At 40.8% G+C, this 18,533-nt stretch overlaps 1 protein-coding gene across 2 annotated transcripts in view; it reads left to right on the plus strand.

Annotated features, from left to right (window-relative positions):
* LOC139480499 (3'-5' exoribonuclease HELZ2-like) overlaps positions 1 to 17,510 on the plus strand; it is a 34,966-nt gene extending 17,456 nt beyond the window's left edge. For both annotated transcript variants that reach the window (XM_071263591.1, XM_071263589.1), the window contains exons 11-19: positions 1,383 to 5,238; positions 5,501 to 5,589; positions 5,767 to 5,904; positions 8,044 to 8,187; positions 8,689 to 9,284; positions 10,238 to 10,456; positions 10,773 to 10,929; positions 12,213 to 12,380; positions 12,625 to 17,510. In XM_071263591.1, coding sequence (XP_071119692.1) covers positions 1,383 to 5,238; positions 5,501 to 5,589; positions 5,767 to 5,904; positions 8,044 to 8,187; positions 8,689 to 9,284; positions 10,238 to 10,456; positions 10,773 to 10,929; positions 12,213 to 12,380; positions 12,625 to 12,788 — 5,531 coding nt within the window. In that variant the 3' untranslated portion in view covers positions 12,789 to 17,510. The remainder of the gene's footprint in view (positions 1 to 1,382; positions 5,239 to 5,500; positions 5,590 to 5,766; positions 5,905 to 8,043; positions 8,188 to 8,688; positions 9,285 to 10,237; positions 10,457 to 10,772; positions 10,930 to 12,212; positions 12,381 to 12,624) is intronic.
* Positions 17,511 to 18,533: the final 1,023 nt, after the last annotated feature.

Below are 18,533 nucleotides of genomic sequence, written 5' to 3' on the forward strand. Positions count from 1 at the left end.
ATTTAATGGTTGTGGCAGCCACTCAAATTTAAGCAATGGAGTTTATTCTTTTGAATAAGAGGTATTTGTCAATTTGCGCCCCTTACCTCCAGAGCTAACTAAATTCTAAATTTAAAATATTTTGAGTAAAATATTACATTGCCTTGGTATTAGTTTACCATTTGAATTTCAGAAATCAATTTGAATGTAAAATTTCAAATCTCATAAAGTTCTACTGTTCAAGAACAAACAAAATAATGCAATTAGGATTCTATAAAGCTCTTTGTTAATGAAAAGTGTATCAGTGTTAGATAAATCATTGGAAAAACTTAGGGTGACTTCAGTTGTGGTTATAATTATCTATTCCCTGGTGACCTTTTGAAAGTGCAGATGTATATTTGAATGGTTAGTTTGTGAAATGCTGTGCATGAATGTTGCACTGAAAGTAGTGATGGTATTTACTTTATTATAATGTTACTAATTAGTTCATGTTCATGTTTCTAAAGTTGTGAGATCCTAGTCCTGAAGTCCATTTTCAATAATTGTAATACTTGTTTTGATTAGGCAATGATTGATGGAGTTAATTTGTACTTTGAACTCTTTAAATGGTGGCAGATGGATGGCCTTAAGGGGAGGATAATTACTTGGTGACTTAGTTTTCCTTAAACCAAACATAACACACTTTTGTACAGAAATATCTTAAAAAAAGACGTTTCCATTGGTGTTCCATTAAAGCTGTTTATATAATAAAGTTAAAACACCACTCCCAGTTGTTATAATGGAGGCCGTGTAATGCAGTCTGGAAAAATTCTAAGTTCTCTGGAAATATCAGGGAAATGTCAGGGAATTTTTCGGAAGAAAAAAAGTGGGAACCATGAATGAGTCAGGTGTTCCTTAACTCTTTATAAGTAGTATAGTTATGGACTCTCTGTGGACCCATGTGGGATTCTGTTGAATAATATATGTATTGCCCATGCTTATTGTAAGATGTTTCTGGAATGGGGCTTGGGAGTCACTGGTTTGCTTGTTCTAGACGAGGGCCCACTTACATAAAGTCCTGGCAACAGGACAATCACAAACATATGTAGAAGTGTATGAATTTTGAGACATAAGAGCCAACTATAATGAGGATTAACTGCTAACAATGTAATTCCTGTCTGATAGTGTGTCATCTAACCCAGCTCAGTGGATTGTTGCTCATGTTATCAACCCCTGGTTTGCCTTCCCAGGATTGATTATTTGCATGCTATCAGAAGACTATGCTAGGACTAAAACTGATGATGCTGGAAGATTTGTTTTCTATGTAGGACTGTAATAAGCTGCTTGATATAGCTTTAGTATTGCAGACTAGAACAAGATTCACCCCTAGTTCACAAATAACTCTACACTTCTTGTTTTAACAGCAAGACGAGAACATGTGGAACCCATCCAGGTTAGTCACAATGACTGGCTCAAAGCTGGACCAATGCAGAAGGGTGAACCAAGATACCGAACATCTAATGGCTTGTCACTTCCTTTCGCTGGACAAGCAGGCAAGGACCCCTCACAGCTCAATGTTGACAGCAACCCTCTTCTTCAGTACACAGCCTGGGACACATCAAGTGGGGATGATGGATCGGATCTTGAGGATGCTTTCGAGCTTCGAGGATCACCCTCTTCTCAACATGAAGAGAAAGAGCCAGAGGTGACCAAAGTCAAGGCTGAAAAGTCGGACAAGACATGGTTTGAAGAAAGTAAGGAAATGTATGACAATGGTGATGTGGACACAAAGATTACTTGTGGCATGGGGATGGATGTGGAGACTGAGAGCATCGAGGCCAAGCAGTATCAACAGACCAGGGCTCCTTTCTATAGGCCCCTGGAACCCGACTTTGAGTTGAGACGACTCATGGCAGCCATGCCTGAGAAGTACAAGCAGTGTAAGATACGGTTTGAGTCATCTCACAAGGCTGTGTGTAAAGTGTTGTCAGGAGGGGAAACCTACACTGATATTGAGATTCACGGGAGGTCCAAGTGTGGCCAGACGTTTAACAATGATGAGGTTTGCGTGGAGGTTCTGTCAGAGCCTCACTCCCATCCTGTGTCTGGTCATGTGATATACAAGAGGGCTGAGGAAGATGACAAGGTGTATGGACGTGTTGTTGGTGTCCTCAACAGCAACTTCAGGGAAGAGAGCCATACAGTCATGGCCTGTACGTGTGATGATGATGAAGGGTTTCTGATGCATCCTCTTTGCAAAACTGTGCCAAAGATTCATGCCTTGAATGGTGTTACAAAGAAGAAATACCCTTCCTTGTCCAAATACAGGATTGATACATATAAAATCAATGAGAATGGACAACTCCGATACAAGAAATATTTTGATGTGAAACCAGGACTTAGAGGAAGGTATGTGTTCCTGGTCGTCTATCTCACCTGGGGCATCCACCATGTATACCCTCTTGGAGCAGTGGTAGACATCATTGAGTGTGGCACCGACTTCAATGGAGGTCTCAAGATCCTGGAAATGCAATATCAGGTTCCAACCTACTTTTCTCAAGACACAGTTGCTCATATTGGTAAAATTCTGAAGAAGAGAGACACTGTTCTTGCTGAGGGCAGAGTTGACTGCACAGGGCTTGAAGTTTTCACAATAGATCCTGCACATTCAAAAGATTTAGATGATGCTTTGAGTATCTCTGCCACGGATGGCCACTATCTGATTGGAGTCCACATTGCTGATGTGGCCTCAGTGGTGAAGAAAGGGGACCCTGTTGACAGAGAGGCACAGAAGAGAGCTACAAGCTTCTATCCATGCGAGTCCAGGACTCACAACATGTTGCCTGAACCACTGAGTGAGGGCATGTGTAGTCTGCTACCTAATGAAGAAAGACTTGCATTGTCCATTTTCTTTCACATTGAAAAATCAGGAAAGCTTGTAAAGGAACCAACAGTCATGAAAACAAAGATTAAATCTTCCTGCAAGTTGTCATATGAAGATGCTCAGAAAGTTATTGAAAATGAGGAAGTGGATCATGTTTCACAAACTCTGAAAGACAATATCAAACTGCTTCATGAAATTGCCCAGAACTTGAGAAAGGACAGACTTAAAGATTCTAGGTTTGCTGTTCCATTTGAAGATCCAAGATTTATTGAGACTGAAATCATAGAGCAAAATATTGAAGCCCATGCACTCATTGAAGAGTTCATGATCAAAGCCAATACATCCATTGCTCAGTGGTTGAGAAAGAAGTTCCCAAATTCCATCCCCATCAGATGTCAGTCTCCACCATCTACCGAGGATGTCCAGAAGTTTGTCCACAGTGAGGATAAGTTCCTGGACCTTGTTGTGAACCTGCAAGGACGAGAAGTCTTACCTGGCAGGACGGTGGCATCAGGGAACTGGGTAGCCAAGGGCAACACAGTGAGAAAAGAGTCTTTGCCAGTCCAGAAGAACATCTGGCTTCAGATTCTTGATGGAGTTCATGATGAAACCCTGACTAAAGCTGTAAGGAATATGTGCAAAGATGAGGTCCACCCTTTCCAAGCAATTGCTCTTCAACACTGGCGACAAATCATGGAATCTGCAGAATACAAATGTTCAATGCTCTCTGAAAAAGAGCTGAATCACTTCTCTCTGAATACAAAGATGTATACACATTTCACATCCCCTATCCGGAGATATGTGGACCTTGTTGTACACAGACTGGTGCATGCAGCTCTTGATGGGAAATCCTGTCCCTACTCATCATCAGAAATAGCTGACATTTGTGCCTATATCAATGATGCCACTTCCAGACAGAAACACTTCAGCAATGGGTGCCAGGCTTTGAAGAGAGCTGCAAAGATTTCACAGAGGCCAATGGTATTTAATGCTGTAGTGGACAAGGTCTCGGACAGTGGAGCAGAGCTCTGTATCCCCTCTTTGAAGCATGTGTCCAGCAGAAGCAAGGAATTACCCTTCAACTTGATGGACTTCAGTAAGAAACCAGAGGAGAAACCAGATCCTTGGTCAACAAAGACAATCGTCACAGGAAAATGGAAGAAAAGGCTGTATGACTGTACTGCATGTCCAAGCCAGCTGATGTATTCAAAGATGCTGGAAAAGCAGCAAGGATTCAAACAGAAGCAACGGCCAAAACAAGTCGTGTCTATTGTGAATCCTAATCAGCATGTGTACTTTGTGGACACACAGACCTGGGCAAAGATGTTGAATGCATTGTTCAGCCCGGACCACAAAGCATTGAAGAAGATGGTCAACAGTCAACCCAGAGAAGGACAAGATTTGCCCACTGGAGCACCAGTGAGGGACATGGTCACCTCAGAGCATGGAGATGGTTCCATCAAGTTCCACCACTGCAAGTTTACTCTCTGCTTTACACCCGGACGTGTCATCAAAGTTCAGATGGTTGCTAATCCAGAGAAGGGTTTGCTCACTCCACAAGTGAGATTGTTTCAGGTTTGCAAGAACCTCAGTCTGTGTCTCAGTCACATGGAAGATCCTGTTGGTGTGTTGAGTAAGTATGCTACAGAATCGACCAAAAAGAACATTGAGTCAATTTCTGAGTATCAGAGAACATGGCTGCCTCTTCTGGAAATGGAATCTGCAACATCGGCAGTTCGTAGTGAAGAGAACATCATCATCAACAATGTCAACATCGAATTCAAACGCGACCAAGGTAAAACAAAAACCTTCTACAAAGGGACATTCACTTTTCCCTCTAGTTTTGTGCATGAAAGGTGCATTGAGTTTGGAGGCAAACCTTTGGAGAAGTTGAAAGAAGAGGGAGATGATGATGATGATGAAAGGGACAACTTTGGACGAAGGGAGTTCTCCTCAATTGACTATCTCTGCATACGAATCAAGATTGACCAAAATAGACCTGAGCCACGGGAAACCTATGATGAGGAGATCTCAACCAAGGTCATTGAAGTCCCTTGCCCACTGACAAAAGAAGGAAGGCAAACGAAATCCTCAAAGAGGAGTAAGTCATCAGAAAGGAGGAGGTCCAGGAGGAAAGCAGAGGCTGTTGAGTGTGCCTTGAAGAAGAGGAAGGTGTCTGAAGGATGTGGAGCTGATGTCTGTTTACAGGCAGACACCTACACGTGGGTCGGACATGCTCAGATCATGAAAGTGAGGAGAAAGAAAGACAAGGACGTGGAATCAGATTATGTGACGGTCACATTCAGCTTAAATGCCAACAGTGGTCCTGTGCCAGACGAACTCTTTCCCAAGAGTACAGGCACTGTAGAGGTCATCTTCAAGTCAGAAGTTGACAGGTAAGAACATGATTGTGTTGTTCTGATTTGTAACAGTAATGAGTTTTCACCATAAATTATCTCAGTATCTGACTTTTTCAGAAGTCTCCTTAGGTTGTATGAGTGAGTGATTATTGCTTTACTCTGCCTCAGCCATCTCCTGTATTCACAGCAGTTTCAGTTATATATGACCAAGTGACACCAAGTGACATGCACACAGCATGTTAAGGTATATATGACCAAGTGACTGTAATGGTCAGTAATAATATTAACTCTGTTTCAGACGTACAATGAGAATGATACAAAGCTTGAGTGGAGACAAGTCAGATTTAGCAAGCTGTGTAGCATTGCACAGGAGGCCTCCTAAACTTGGTGAGTAAATATTAAACATAAATATTTTCTTTTAAAAAACAGAAGAAAACTATTACAATTGGTATATCACAGATATAACTGTCCTTGATGGTACTGACCACTAACCCATTAGCTATCAGGCTCCAGCTGCCTTTCTTGCAACCCATGGTAATGCATATGTAACTCTTATCACTACAGACAAGGACAGACTGGACTATGGCAAGAAGATGGAGAAAGAGGTCCCAGTCCAGGGTCTGCCTCTCAACAACACCAAGCAGCACGAGGCCATAGACCGGGCCCTCAGTTCCAGCTTCACCCTCATCCAGGGGCCTCCAGGTAGGTGGCCTTGTCTCACATCCTTACGCTGTCTCACTTTCTTACATTGTCTCACTTCCTTATGCTGTCTGGTGTCAATTCTTGTCTGGTCTCACTCTCTGCCTTGGCTCACTTGCTGTCTGGTCTCACTTGCTGTCATTGTCTCACTTTCTGTCTTGGCTCACTTGCTGTCTGGTCTCACGTCCTGTTATTGCCTCACTTGCTTTATGGTCTCACATCCTTACGTTGTCTCACATGCTGTTATTGTCTCACTTGCTGTCTGATCTCACTTTCTGTCTTGGCTCACTTGCTGTCTGGTCTCACTTGCTGTCTTGTCTCACTTGCTGTCTGGTCTCACTTGCTGTCTGGTCTCACTTGCTGTCTGGTCTCACTTGCTGTCTGATCTCACTTGCTGTCTGGTCTCACTTGCTGTCTGGTCTCACTTGCTGTCTGGTCTCACTTTCTGTCTTGTCTCACAGGCTGTTATTGTCTCACTTGCTGTATGGTCTCACTTGCTGTCTTTTCTCACTTGCTGTCTGGTCTCACTTGCTCTCGTCTCACTTCCTGTCTTGTCTCACATGCTGTTATTGTCTCACTTGCTGTCTTGTCTCACTTGCTGTCTGGTCTCACTTGCTGTCTTGTCTCACTTGCTCTCTTGTCTCACTTCCTGTCTTGTCTCACATGCTGTTATTGCCTCACTTCCTGTCTGGTCTCACTTTCTGTCTTGTCTCACTTGCTGTCTGGTCTCACTTGCTGTCTTACTTGCTGTCTTGTCTCACTTGTTGTCTGGTCTCACTTGCTGTCTTGTCTCACTTGCTCTCTTGTCTCACTTCCTGTCTTGTCTCACATGCTGTTATTGTCTCACTTGCTGTCTGGTCTCACTTTCTGTCTTGTCTCACTTGCTGTCTTGTCTCACTTGCTGTCTTGTCTCACTTGCTGTCTGGTCTCACTTGCTGTCTGGTCTCACTTTCTGTCTTGCTGTCTGGTCTCACTTTCTGTCTGGTCTCACTTGCTGTCTGGTCTCACTTGCTGTCTGGTCTCACTTCCTGTCTTGTCTCACTTACTGTCTGGTCTCACTTGCTGTCATTGTCTCACTTTCTGTCTTGGCTCACTTGCTGTCTGGTCTCACGTCCTGTTATTGCCTCACTTGCTTTATGGTCTCACATCCTTACGTTGTCTCACATGCTGTTATTGTCTCACTTGCTGTCTGGTCTCACTTGCTGTCTGGTCTCACTTGCTGTCTGATCTCACTTCCTGTTGTCTCACTTGCTGTCTGGTCTCACTTGCTGTCTGGTCTCACTTGCTGTCTGGTCTCACTTTCTGTCTTGTCTCACATGCTGTTATTGTCTCACTTGCTCTCTTGTCTCACTTCCTGTCTTGTCTCACATGCTGTTAGGGTCTCACTTGCTGTCTTGTCTCACTTGCTGTCTGGTCTCACATGCTGTTATTGTCTCACTTGCTGTCTTGTCTCACTTGCTGTCTGGTCTCACTTGCTGTCTTGTCTCACTTTCTCTCTTGTCTCACTTCCTGTCTTGTCTCACATGCTGTTATTGCCTCACTTCCTGTCTGGTCTCACTTTCTGTCTTGTCTCACTTGCTGTCTGGTCTCACTTACTGTCTTGTCTCACTTGTTGTCTGGTCTCACTTGCTGTCTTGTCTCACTTGCTCTCTTGTCTCACTTCCTGTCTTGTCTCACATGCTGTTATTGTCTCACTTGCTGTCTGGTCTCACTTTCTGTCTTGTCTCACTTGCTGTCTGGTCTCACTTGCTGTCTGGTCTCACTTTCTGTCTTGCTGTCTGGTCTCACTTTCTGTCTGGTCTCACTTGCTGTCTGGTCTCACTTGCTGTCTGGTCTCACTTCCTGTCTTGTCTCACTTGCTGTCTAGTCTCACTTGCTGTCTGGTCTCACCTGCTGTCTGGTCTCACGTCCTGTTTTTGTCTCACTTGCCGTCTGGTCTCACTTGCTCTCTTGTCTCACTTCCTGTCTGGTCTCACTTCCTGACATTGCATCATTTGCTGTCATGTTTTCATTATTTGTCACTTCTCTCTTTGTCTCAATCTGCCACCAGATTCTGAGATATTTTTCATGTCAGCACATTATATTAAAAAGCAGATCACACCATTTGATTTCTCCAATCATGTGTTGCTATATATCCTGCAGGTACAGGTAAGACATACACTGGGATCAAGCTGGTGTACCTCTTCAACAAGATCAACAAGTTCCTTCACCTGGAGGGTGTAGACGACCAGAAGAAACAGGTGCTTTTCTGTGGTCCGTCCAACAAAGCTGTGGATCTCGTAGCATGTAAGTCAGAATGTTAAAAATCTATTTTATGTTTCTTAATGAGACTGACTCTTTAATGGAAGGTGAAATGCTGGTATTACATTTAGTGAAGCATTGGGAGAAGTTTACACTGAGTTAATGCTTTTGATGTTGGGTAATATCAGTTGTCAATGCAAGAGAATAACCAGCCTAGATTATCTGCCGAAAACAGATTCCGTTTGGCATTAAGGGCACAAAAGCTGTGAAAATTTTATGAATGGACCACTGAAAATCAGGTGTTTGCTTGCCAGTTTTCCATCTGAAAACAAATATCAAATTTTCATGTTTGGCTTCATGATTTTGAGACTCTTAATGACTTGATTGTGAATCTTGAACACATGTTATGATCTATAGTCGTACAATTCTACAGTTGACTCTGCTTTTAAGTAGAGATTTCTTATGACAATGGAAAGGTTTGTTGTTTCTTTGTTGATATCTTGTTTAACTGTGCAAATTGTATTTTATTGAAACATTTATTCCTAGTTCTGCTGTTATGTCGACTTGGAGATGCTTGTCCCAACATCATCCGCCTCTACGGCAGCAACATCGTGGCTCAGGACTACCCTGTGCCCAAACGCAACTTCATGTCCAAGAGGAGCATGCGAGGCCTGCGATCTGACCCCAGACTCTTCGATGTGTCTCTCCACCACATGATACGACAGTCAGGCAAACCTCATGCTGAGGAAATAAGGATGTATGATGCATTGTTCAAGACCAATCCAGAAGCCGTCACTCCGGGCCACATCAAGAAGTATGGGAAGCTGGTGTACATGGCCTCCTGTGAAGAACTCAAGAAGTGCGATGTGATCCTCTGTACCTGCCCAGTCGGTGGGAATAGGAAGGTGATCCAGTCAACACGCATCTTCCAGCTCATCATCGATGAGAGTGCCATGAGTCCAGAACCACAGAGCATGATTCCTATCATTGCCACCAAGGCCAAGCAGGTTGTCCTGATTGGAGATCACAAGCAACTGCGGCCAATTGTTCAGTGCAAGCAGGCTGCAGAATTAGGGCTGGATCAGTCGCTGTTTGAGAGGTTTGCTACTGAGGCTACATTCCTCAACACTCAGTACAGGATGGTAAGTTGTCATTTTACCTGTGTGAGTCAGAAATGGTTAAATCTACGCTGCAGTGAACAATATTCCAGTTGCATCATGGCAACAATTGAATAACTTATTTTATTGTAGCCAAAACCCCACTCAGACACAGTATACTGACTACGAGCCGACCAGTCCTTGTTTTAGCCCCTAAATGCCGAGCGCCAGACAGGGTAACAATAAGTACCATCTTTTAACGTCTTTTGGTATGACTCGGCCGGGTATCGAACCCCGGAACTACCGCTCTCCGGGTGGACGCTCTACCACTAGACCACGGGGGCGGTCTCATAAAAAGATGTGTGTCAGCTATGTCTGGTACATGTCATGACTTGTCAGGTTGTAGAGGTTTGTGAAACTCGCAACCATAAATGATGCCTGTACATCAATTTACATCGGAGATTTAAACCAATGACCAGCACATCTTGAAATAAGGCTTAAAAAAATAAAAGACTTGTTTCTTGGGCAATGGCTATTGAAATCATACTGCGGGCAGGCGGTGCTTTTGGTTTTTTTTCTTAGTTATTCAACTTTAATGTAACCAAATAGACAGTTGGGTAACCAAATACAATTAACTGGGAAAGGGCCTCCCTACATAGATGTATTCCTTAATGAGTATATTACTGGAATTCAGTATTTGACCACTGTTAGACTTGGAATATTTAAGGATTTTTTTGTTTTTAAAAAAAAAATGGAAATAAAAACTAAACGTGCGGTGAATGTTTTAATGCAGGCGGTGCCTGAGAACCAAGACTTTTATTTTATTGTGGCCTATTAAGAAATGGAACTTAGCAAATATAGTGCTGGACCCTTATAGTTTGACCACAGGATCATCTGGCCTACCCTTTTTGAACCCGAAACAGTCATAATTCACATATATTTAACCAAAGAATGTCATATTGTCCACATGCCCTCAAGGAGTGTTTGTTTTGTTACAGCACCCTCGCCTCTGTGACTTCCCGTCAGAAGAGTTCTACGATGGTAAACTTACCACAGGTCCATCTTGGACATGGAAGTGTGAGCCCCTGGCCGTGTGGCCGGTGCCAGACGTTCCCCATGTCCTGTGCCATGTGGAGGGGGTGGAGGACAGCCTCAGTGTGTCCACAGAGGAGGGCAATGAACAGTCCAAGTCCAACAAGGCAGAGGTGGACAAAGTGGTCAGTACAATAATTTCATAGACAAAACTAACGACAAAAAAGTGGTCAGTGCTCTGACTTAATAATTACATAATTACTTTTTACTTACTATTTAGATAATGTAAACTTAAGACAAAGAAAGTGGTCAGTGCATTACTTACCGTTTATAAACTTAAGACAAAGAAAGTGGTCAGTGCATTACTTACTATTTATAAACTTAAAACAAAGAAAGTGGTCAGTGCTGACCTAATAATTACATATATGTGTAAACTAAGAACGTAGGAAGTGGTCTGTGAATTACTTACTATTTACTTAACCCTTTGCCTTGGTTGTTCAGGTTGAGGTGTTCAGCTGGCTGGTTCAGAAGGGTGGAATCTCCCCTCGCTACATCAACATCATGTCGCAGTACAACGCCCAGTGTACCAAGATACGTGAGGCTCTGTCCAAGTACCACCATCAGAGTCTCAACGTCAACACTGTTGTGGCCAGCCAAGGTAAATACTAGGGCTGGGGCTAGTCAAAATTTACTACCTGTGTACCCTACCCCCTAGTACCTGACCCTACCTGTGTACCCTACCCCCTAGTACCTGACCCTACCCATGTACCCAACCCCCTAGTACCTGAACCTAGCCGGGTACCCTTCCCCCTAGTACCTGAATCTACCTGTGTACCCTTCCCCCTAGTATCTGACCCTACCCGTGAACCCTACCCCCTAGTACCTGAACCTACCCGGGTACCCTACCCCCTGGTACCTGACCCTACCTGTGTACCCTACCCCCTAGTACCTGACCCTACCCAGGTACCCGCTGTAGGTCTCAAGAGTTGGTCTCAAAGTGTATGCTTGGGTATTGTTTTCAGATTCAGATATTCAGATACATGTATAAACGATCTGGTTATGCATACAGTGAAGTTGACTAAAGCTTTATCTATATTCAAATAATGTGTACATCGTCAGAAAGAGTCTCATAAGTGACTTGTAATGTAACTATGGAGTTCTGGGTAACTTTTGTCATAAAATACTATATCACATGACTAACCATGGGTTACTTCTCAGGACGCACCTGAGCCGAGTACCAGAGCTACCCGTCCCAGCCCTAGTAAATTTCCAAAATCATAAGATTTTAATAGGAATCCATTGCATGATTCTGACAATATCATAAGCATGCGTTTCTGAATCACTATCAAATGAATCCATCAATGGCCATTCCAGTTGCAATATTTAGTTAAATGAAAGAAGGCCACCTCTGTTGTCCAGTGGATAGAGTGGCAAAACATATGGTATATGTACCCTGCCTGATACATGCAAGAACTGGTCGGCTCGGAGTCGATATTCTGTGTCTGAGTGGGGTATCCATGTTGGATTGTGGCATGGTACCTAACACACAAACACACACGCACAGTGCTGGTGTTGACAAGGTCAAGGTTACTGCTATCAGAAGCATAAACATTATTCTGAACTGAAGTCATAAGACAAGGAATTAGCTTTGGGTCTATCTTTTCGGATGTTCTAACTGGCTTAGTTATAAGATGGGCCTACAAATACCAGATCACAGATATATGTTGTTTTTAGAGAAAGGGAGGTTTCAGGATTCCATGGACGGACACCCCCCCCCCCCCCCCCCCCCCCACACACACACACAAGCCAGTACCATGACTTGGTTCATGGGTTTCAGTGAAATGTTGATATCTAGGACCAGCGTCATTTGGGGACTTCCTCATCCCTTACTGTTTGAAACAGCACTTAACCCAACTCACCCATTCCATATTTGTTCCACAGGAGGTGAGTGGGACTACGTGATCTTCAGCACGGTACGCTCTCTGCCCCATTACAAGATAGAGAAGAACCCCACACTGGGCTGGAGCAAACACAACCTCGGCTTCATCACTGATGCCAACCAGGTTAACGTGGCGCTCACCAGATCTCGTAGAGGACTCATCATCATTGGTAAGGATGAAATCTCAAACTTGAAGGAATGTTATGACATAATGAACTCAATGTCAATGAATGAATAACATACTTTGAGACAAGCATATTGCCTATATCTTACACAATGGATATGGTTGTAGTTGTAATAGTAAATGTAATTGCTGGTGTAGTAGTAGTTGTAGTAGATGTAGTAGTAGTTGTAGTAGATGTAGTAGATGCACAAGGTGATGTAAAGAAAATGGTGGGATTTCTTCATTTACAGGTAATGAGAACTTGCTGCGAAGTGACAAAATCTTCAAGAGACTGATCGAGAAGTATGAGAAACAGGGATGTTTGGTAGATGGCAACGACTTTCCGCGGAGATACCGGCGAGATCATCAAAAACGACGACCTCCGATTCCAGGATTGGAGTGGAAAACAGCTTAAGTGCTGCACTTGTTGAAAGAACTGAACATTCAAACAGTCCTGTTGGGATGAAAAAGAATTCATTTCATGGCTGTGTTGTGAATCTGCTATCAATGACTGAGAATTTTAGTGCTATTTGTTTTATTTCTATTACTGATACAAACATATGTATGCACTGTTATAGTGTTTCAAATATCAAGTGAATGTCAAGTGATTTGAATATCATCTTACAATATTGGGTCCAAAATGCAATTTGTAAAATATGTTTTACTTATCTTAATTTTTATTATTGTTGTGTAAATATGTACATTTGTGAGTAAACTTTGATGTATTGTAGAAGCCTGCCCCATTTGCCTATTTAGAGAACATGGTAGACACATGTATGTCAGGTATCTTGGCAACCAGAATAGAACACAAACATACACACACACACACGCACACAGACACAGACACAGACACACACACACAGACACACACACACACACACACAGTTTTTCTGTGGTATTGCGAAGAATAATTCAAAGGCATGACTGATCATTTAGACTGAAATATTTACGTCAGGATCATTGATTGAGGTTTTTTTGTTAGACATGTTGAATCTTCATATGCATTTGGGGCCAATATTTGTTGTAAAATACTTCTTTATATAAATATACACATGTATGTATTCCAACTTTTTGTAAACACCATAACACCATAAAGCCTTTGTAATGAAAATGGATGTCACACCATTTAATATTTGGTTGACTCTGATGATGATGTAACTGTACATAGTGTTGACATGTTTCTTATTGTACTGGATCTTGCCATCTGTGTTCTCAGTGGGTACTTGTTACGACTCTTGGCGTCCTTGTTATTAGGGCTGTCACGATACAGGTACCCCATGATACGATACGTATCTGGACTTTAAGGTCAAGATACGATACGTATCTCAATACAGCAATACCAACTTTATATGCGTATATTTAGAAGCAAACTTTTTAATTACATATCACATTCACAATTATGTGTTCTAACCACTATCAGTTGATTATTTTGTAAAATAATAATACTTAGAAAAGGTTGATTCTGTTTATTCAAACAAGTGTCAGAAACTAACAAATTTTCGTATGTGTCAAATTCGGAAAATATGATGATATTTTGATTCGAATAGAAAAATCAATCGATACGCGAACAAATGGATATCGATTTCAATAAAATTTTATATCAATATATATTTACATGTATCTCATATCGTATCGTGAGAATTATCTACCGATGCATTGGTACAATCGGTGAATCGTGACATCCCTACTTGTAATCTCCCTTGAGGAATGGTCAGCCCCTTAAGCAAGGCCACATTTTATAGTTTTCATACACTGCTATGAACAATCTTGCTCAAAGATATGTATATTCCTCCAGAGCCTTTCTATAGTTTTGTACCGAAATATATTCACTATATCTTTGTAGCATCTCACTCAAAATGTAAATATATACACTGTACCAAGTGATCATCTCAATCATGACGTAAAGACATTTTGTACCAAATGAGCATCCCTCGGGGTGGTGGGGTAGCCTAGTGGTTGACTTGACAGATCAAACGTGTAGGTTCTGTTCCCACAAAGGTGGTTAAAGACCTGGTTTCGATTCCCCACATGGGTACAATGTATGAAGCCCATTTCTGGTGTCCCCCGCCGTGATATTGCTGGAATATTGCAAAAACCATACTCACTCACTCACTCTTGCCACAAAGATATAGAGTGTGAAGCATTCAGTGTGTCCATCACCATGTATGATAATGCTTTCACTGCAAGACAAAACTCATTCTTTGTTCTAATCCATGACAAAATGATGAAAAAAAAGGTCCCTTTTTGTAAAATATTCAATGACAAAAGTCTTGTTGCAGTACAGATACCATTCTTTCCTCCTGGCATCCCAATAAAAAGAATGACAAAAAAAACAATTTTGTTTGTAGGCATTGCATTATGTGTCCAGTGTGAAACCGAGATGGGGTTTCAATATGGGTAATTTCTGTGTTGCACTGGATGAGCTTGAAGGTAGCAAATGTTTGTGTGACCAGATTCTAAACTACCACAACTAATTCGGAGCAAGAAACATGTCAGTGAAGCATATGTATGCCATTGTGTGTGATGTAAATAAGATCAACAGCTGTATTTTAAAAAGTGCTGGTCTCAATATGAAGTTTTATGATTATGTTTTTGTTTTACTATAATATCAACAGGCCATAACTATGATATCAATCTTTATTGCATGTGACCCTTATGTCGTCCAATCTGGTAAAAAGTCTTTAACGTGTCATACCTATTTAATAATATTGATACATGCAGCTGATGCACTTACATCTGTTGTGGAGGCGCTGGGGTAGGATGATGGGTCAAGCAATGCTAATATGGCCTGGGTCCGAGTTTGATTCCCATGGGTTTGAAGCTGATTCTTGGTGTCCCGTGCTGGAATTTGATTGGATTTTTGCTAAAAGCAACATAAAAAAATCATTATTTCTGTAGTGCCATGTTTGTTTGTATTCTTCGGATGTGCCAATAATGTTTGTGTGCTTTGTCAACTTGCATGTCTTTCACAGTGTATTATATTAGATGTGTCTCACTGAGTTTATCATGTGCAACATGTATATGTATATATTTTCATTTATATTTTAACTATGTTGATGTTGGACCCTGAACTCTGTCCCTAAACTCAGAATCTTATGATGACATTACTTACTTTGTTAAACAAGGATTGTACGAAAACACGTGTTCTGTTCTTTTGAACAACTCTATTAAATTGCCAAAATGAGTTCCTATTAGTATGTAGAATCTTACTTCCATATCTTCATTGGGAGAATGGGAAATGTTTCAGTAGAAAATTATTTTATTGTAATTTGTTGTGTCGAATATCAATATTCCTTCAATTGTGTTTAATGTGTTGACATTGAAAATTGACTCACATCTTCATTAATGTCTGAAGAATCTTTGTATTGGGGATATTACATCAAGCGACTTGCCTGTCTCTACTCAAAATATCTAAAATCTAAAATATCTAAAATATTATAAGGATGGATGCACATGGGTTTCTTTTTTGAGATATTGTTCACTTACTGTTATTAGTATTATTAACTGAATCTTTTCACTAGTTACAGTTTTACCCACATCATATTCACTCATTGGGTTTTTTGATCATTGTGATGTTGTTTAGGAACATACACTTACTGTTATTAGTATTAAACTTATTAACCAATTTGCCATCTTTTCACTATTACATTTTAACCTTCGTCACACTCAAGTTATGCAACCATATCATAATGTAATATGACAAAAACTGTGATTTTTCCATTCTCCATTTTGTTAATCCTATCACTACTGAAAGGTATGGTTGAATCTTGTTCCTACATTAGGTAGTGTTAAATGTCTGAGGCCTGCATCACATCAGGCTTCCCTCCCACATCAAGCTGACCTGCTGTGATATAACTGGAATACTGTTCAAAGTGGCGTCAGCCCAAACTCACTCACTCTGTATCAAGCTCAGCTCCATAAAAACTTGATGGTTGTTGTGTTGACAATGACTGCCTTAGATTCTATGTTTATTTCTTAAAAAGGAGAAGGAATTCTTCGCTAATTGTATTTTTTTGTTTTATCCTGTTTCAGAATTTGCCAAAAAAATAAAATTTGATGCAAAATATTTATTCGTACTTAAATCGGTCCCACAGTTGTCATTACATGTATATCAAATCTGAATTCCTTCCATCATCAACCATGTCTGACAGGGATGTTTCATGAAAATGCATCATAGACATTGTAAATTTAAATATCTAATTGGACCAAAAATCTTTTGACATTTCAAATTATATTTCTCCAACAATATAACATTCTCCATGTCACCCATATGTTAATGGACACGGACATTCAGAGAAGGGCTGAAGTGTTGTGAATCTTTTGTCCAGATTAGATACAGTTAATCATCCAATACATTCCATTATACACATCATGTATATCCCCTGTCATCGTCCACCGATATTGACAGCATTGTCCACGTTTGAACCCGTCCATTTATATTTTGTACAAAAGACTCATGTAGTATTGCATACATGCACATCTTCTCTGGGGATATACGGCATCATCCTCTTATATGATTAATAATTATTGTTATATGTAGATAAGGTAACAGGTTTACTTCAACTAACAAATATTTTTATTTTTTAAATTATTTTATTACTCTTTTGTTAGAGCTACATAATTATCTCTGCGAAAACAATTAGCAGTTAGCAAGGCTGTGTGTGGTCACATGTAGGTGACATGACAGCTGATATATGAGGTAAGAATTCATCCTTGCACCTTCATATATACTCACTGGTAATTAACATTTATGTATCACTACAGTCGTTGACAGTAACTTTAAGACGCAAACAACTTTTACTCTACTTTTGTTTGGAGGAACTCTACTCTTTCCACTGTTTGGTTAACAAATTTGTTATTGAATTGTTTGTGTATTTTTACAAATGTATTTCCGTTTATTTTAGAGATTTTTCCTTCATTTAGCACCTTGATGTGAATCATCTTTGCTGTAATATCAAGTAAAGAAACAACCTTTTGTGCCATGCTTAGACTACTCTGTTGGCGATGCTTTCACAGAAAAGTATTCGGTAAATCAACAGTTAAGTTTCTTTTATGACTTTAAGACATTGACCTTTGAGATCTTATTATTTAATGAGAAGTAAATATGTGCCATAATTATTCTTATATGTGTTTTTATATGTTTGTCAGTTTCCACAAAGGGAAATAAAGTTTTTTCATCTTCATGTTGTTTCATTTCAAAACTTGGTCCAGCTATACTTCAATAATTGTGTTGTGGGTACATGTGTTTGGTTTAATGCGACCTTGAACAGTATTTCAGTTAAATCGTGAGGCAGATCTGAGACATTTGTTGAAACCCTGTAACCATGTAACCCACAGTGGGTAGACTAGATCAAGTGGGTTAAGGCGTTGGCTCGTCACGACCAAGTTTCGATTCACCACATGGATGCAATGTGTAAAGTTCATTTTCCGGTGTCCCCAGTCGTGATATTACTGGAAAACCATACTCACTCACTCAGTGAGTAGGGGTAGGATGAGGGCGTCTTTCATCCTGCTGGAAATGTCAACGTTTAAAGTTACAAAACACTGAAATGTTCAGACGAAAATAATCAGAAATGTTCAATGACAAGCAGCTTTTGTTCTTTCTTGCAAATGCGAGTTTGTTTTACATATACATAAGTGTATCTGAAATGAATGAAACTGTCAAGTGTGAGCAAGTCTGTATCCAATGATTGCTTACATGTTTGTACTGTTCTCATGTGAATGTACTTTTGTTGATTTGTTGTTGTCTGGTCCAGACACGATTATTTACAGACCGCCGTCATATAGCAGGAATATTGCTGAGTGCGGTGTTAATCAACAAACAAACAAACGAAAGATAGAAGCATGAAACCAAATTTGAAATCCTGGGATTCGAACCTTCTGCAGACTGGACCCCTGCATGACTGGCGCACCCTACATTCCAAATACACTGCAAGCTGTCGTGTATTATCTGACTTTTAGAAACTGGTCGTGTTGTGAAAGGTGTTGTGTTGACAAAAGAATGTTAAATAGATTTGTCATTGAACTCTCAGTCAATTATAGTGGTTCACGGAATAGCTTCAGCTACTAGTACCAGGACATCTAAAATATCACGCTCATTGTATAATCAATATGTTTACCCCTAACGTCATGGCTGTTTACAAACACATGTCATGCAGAG

This window comes from Haliotis cracherodii, unplaced genomic scaffold, assembly GCF_022045235.1.
Source record: "Haliotis cracherodii isolate W230 unplaced genomic scaffold, xgHalCrac1.p SCAF_4, whole genome shotgun sequence".
NCBI classification, from domain to species: domain Eukaryota; kingdom Metazoa; phylum Mollusca; class Gastropoda; order Lepetellida; family Haliotidae; genus Haliotis; species Haliotis cracherodii.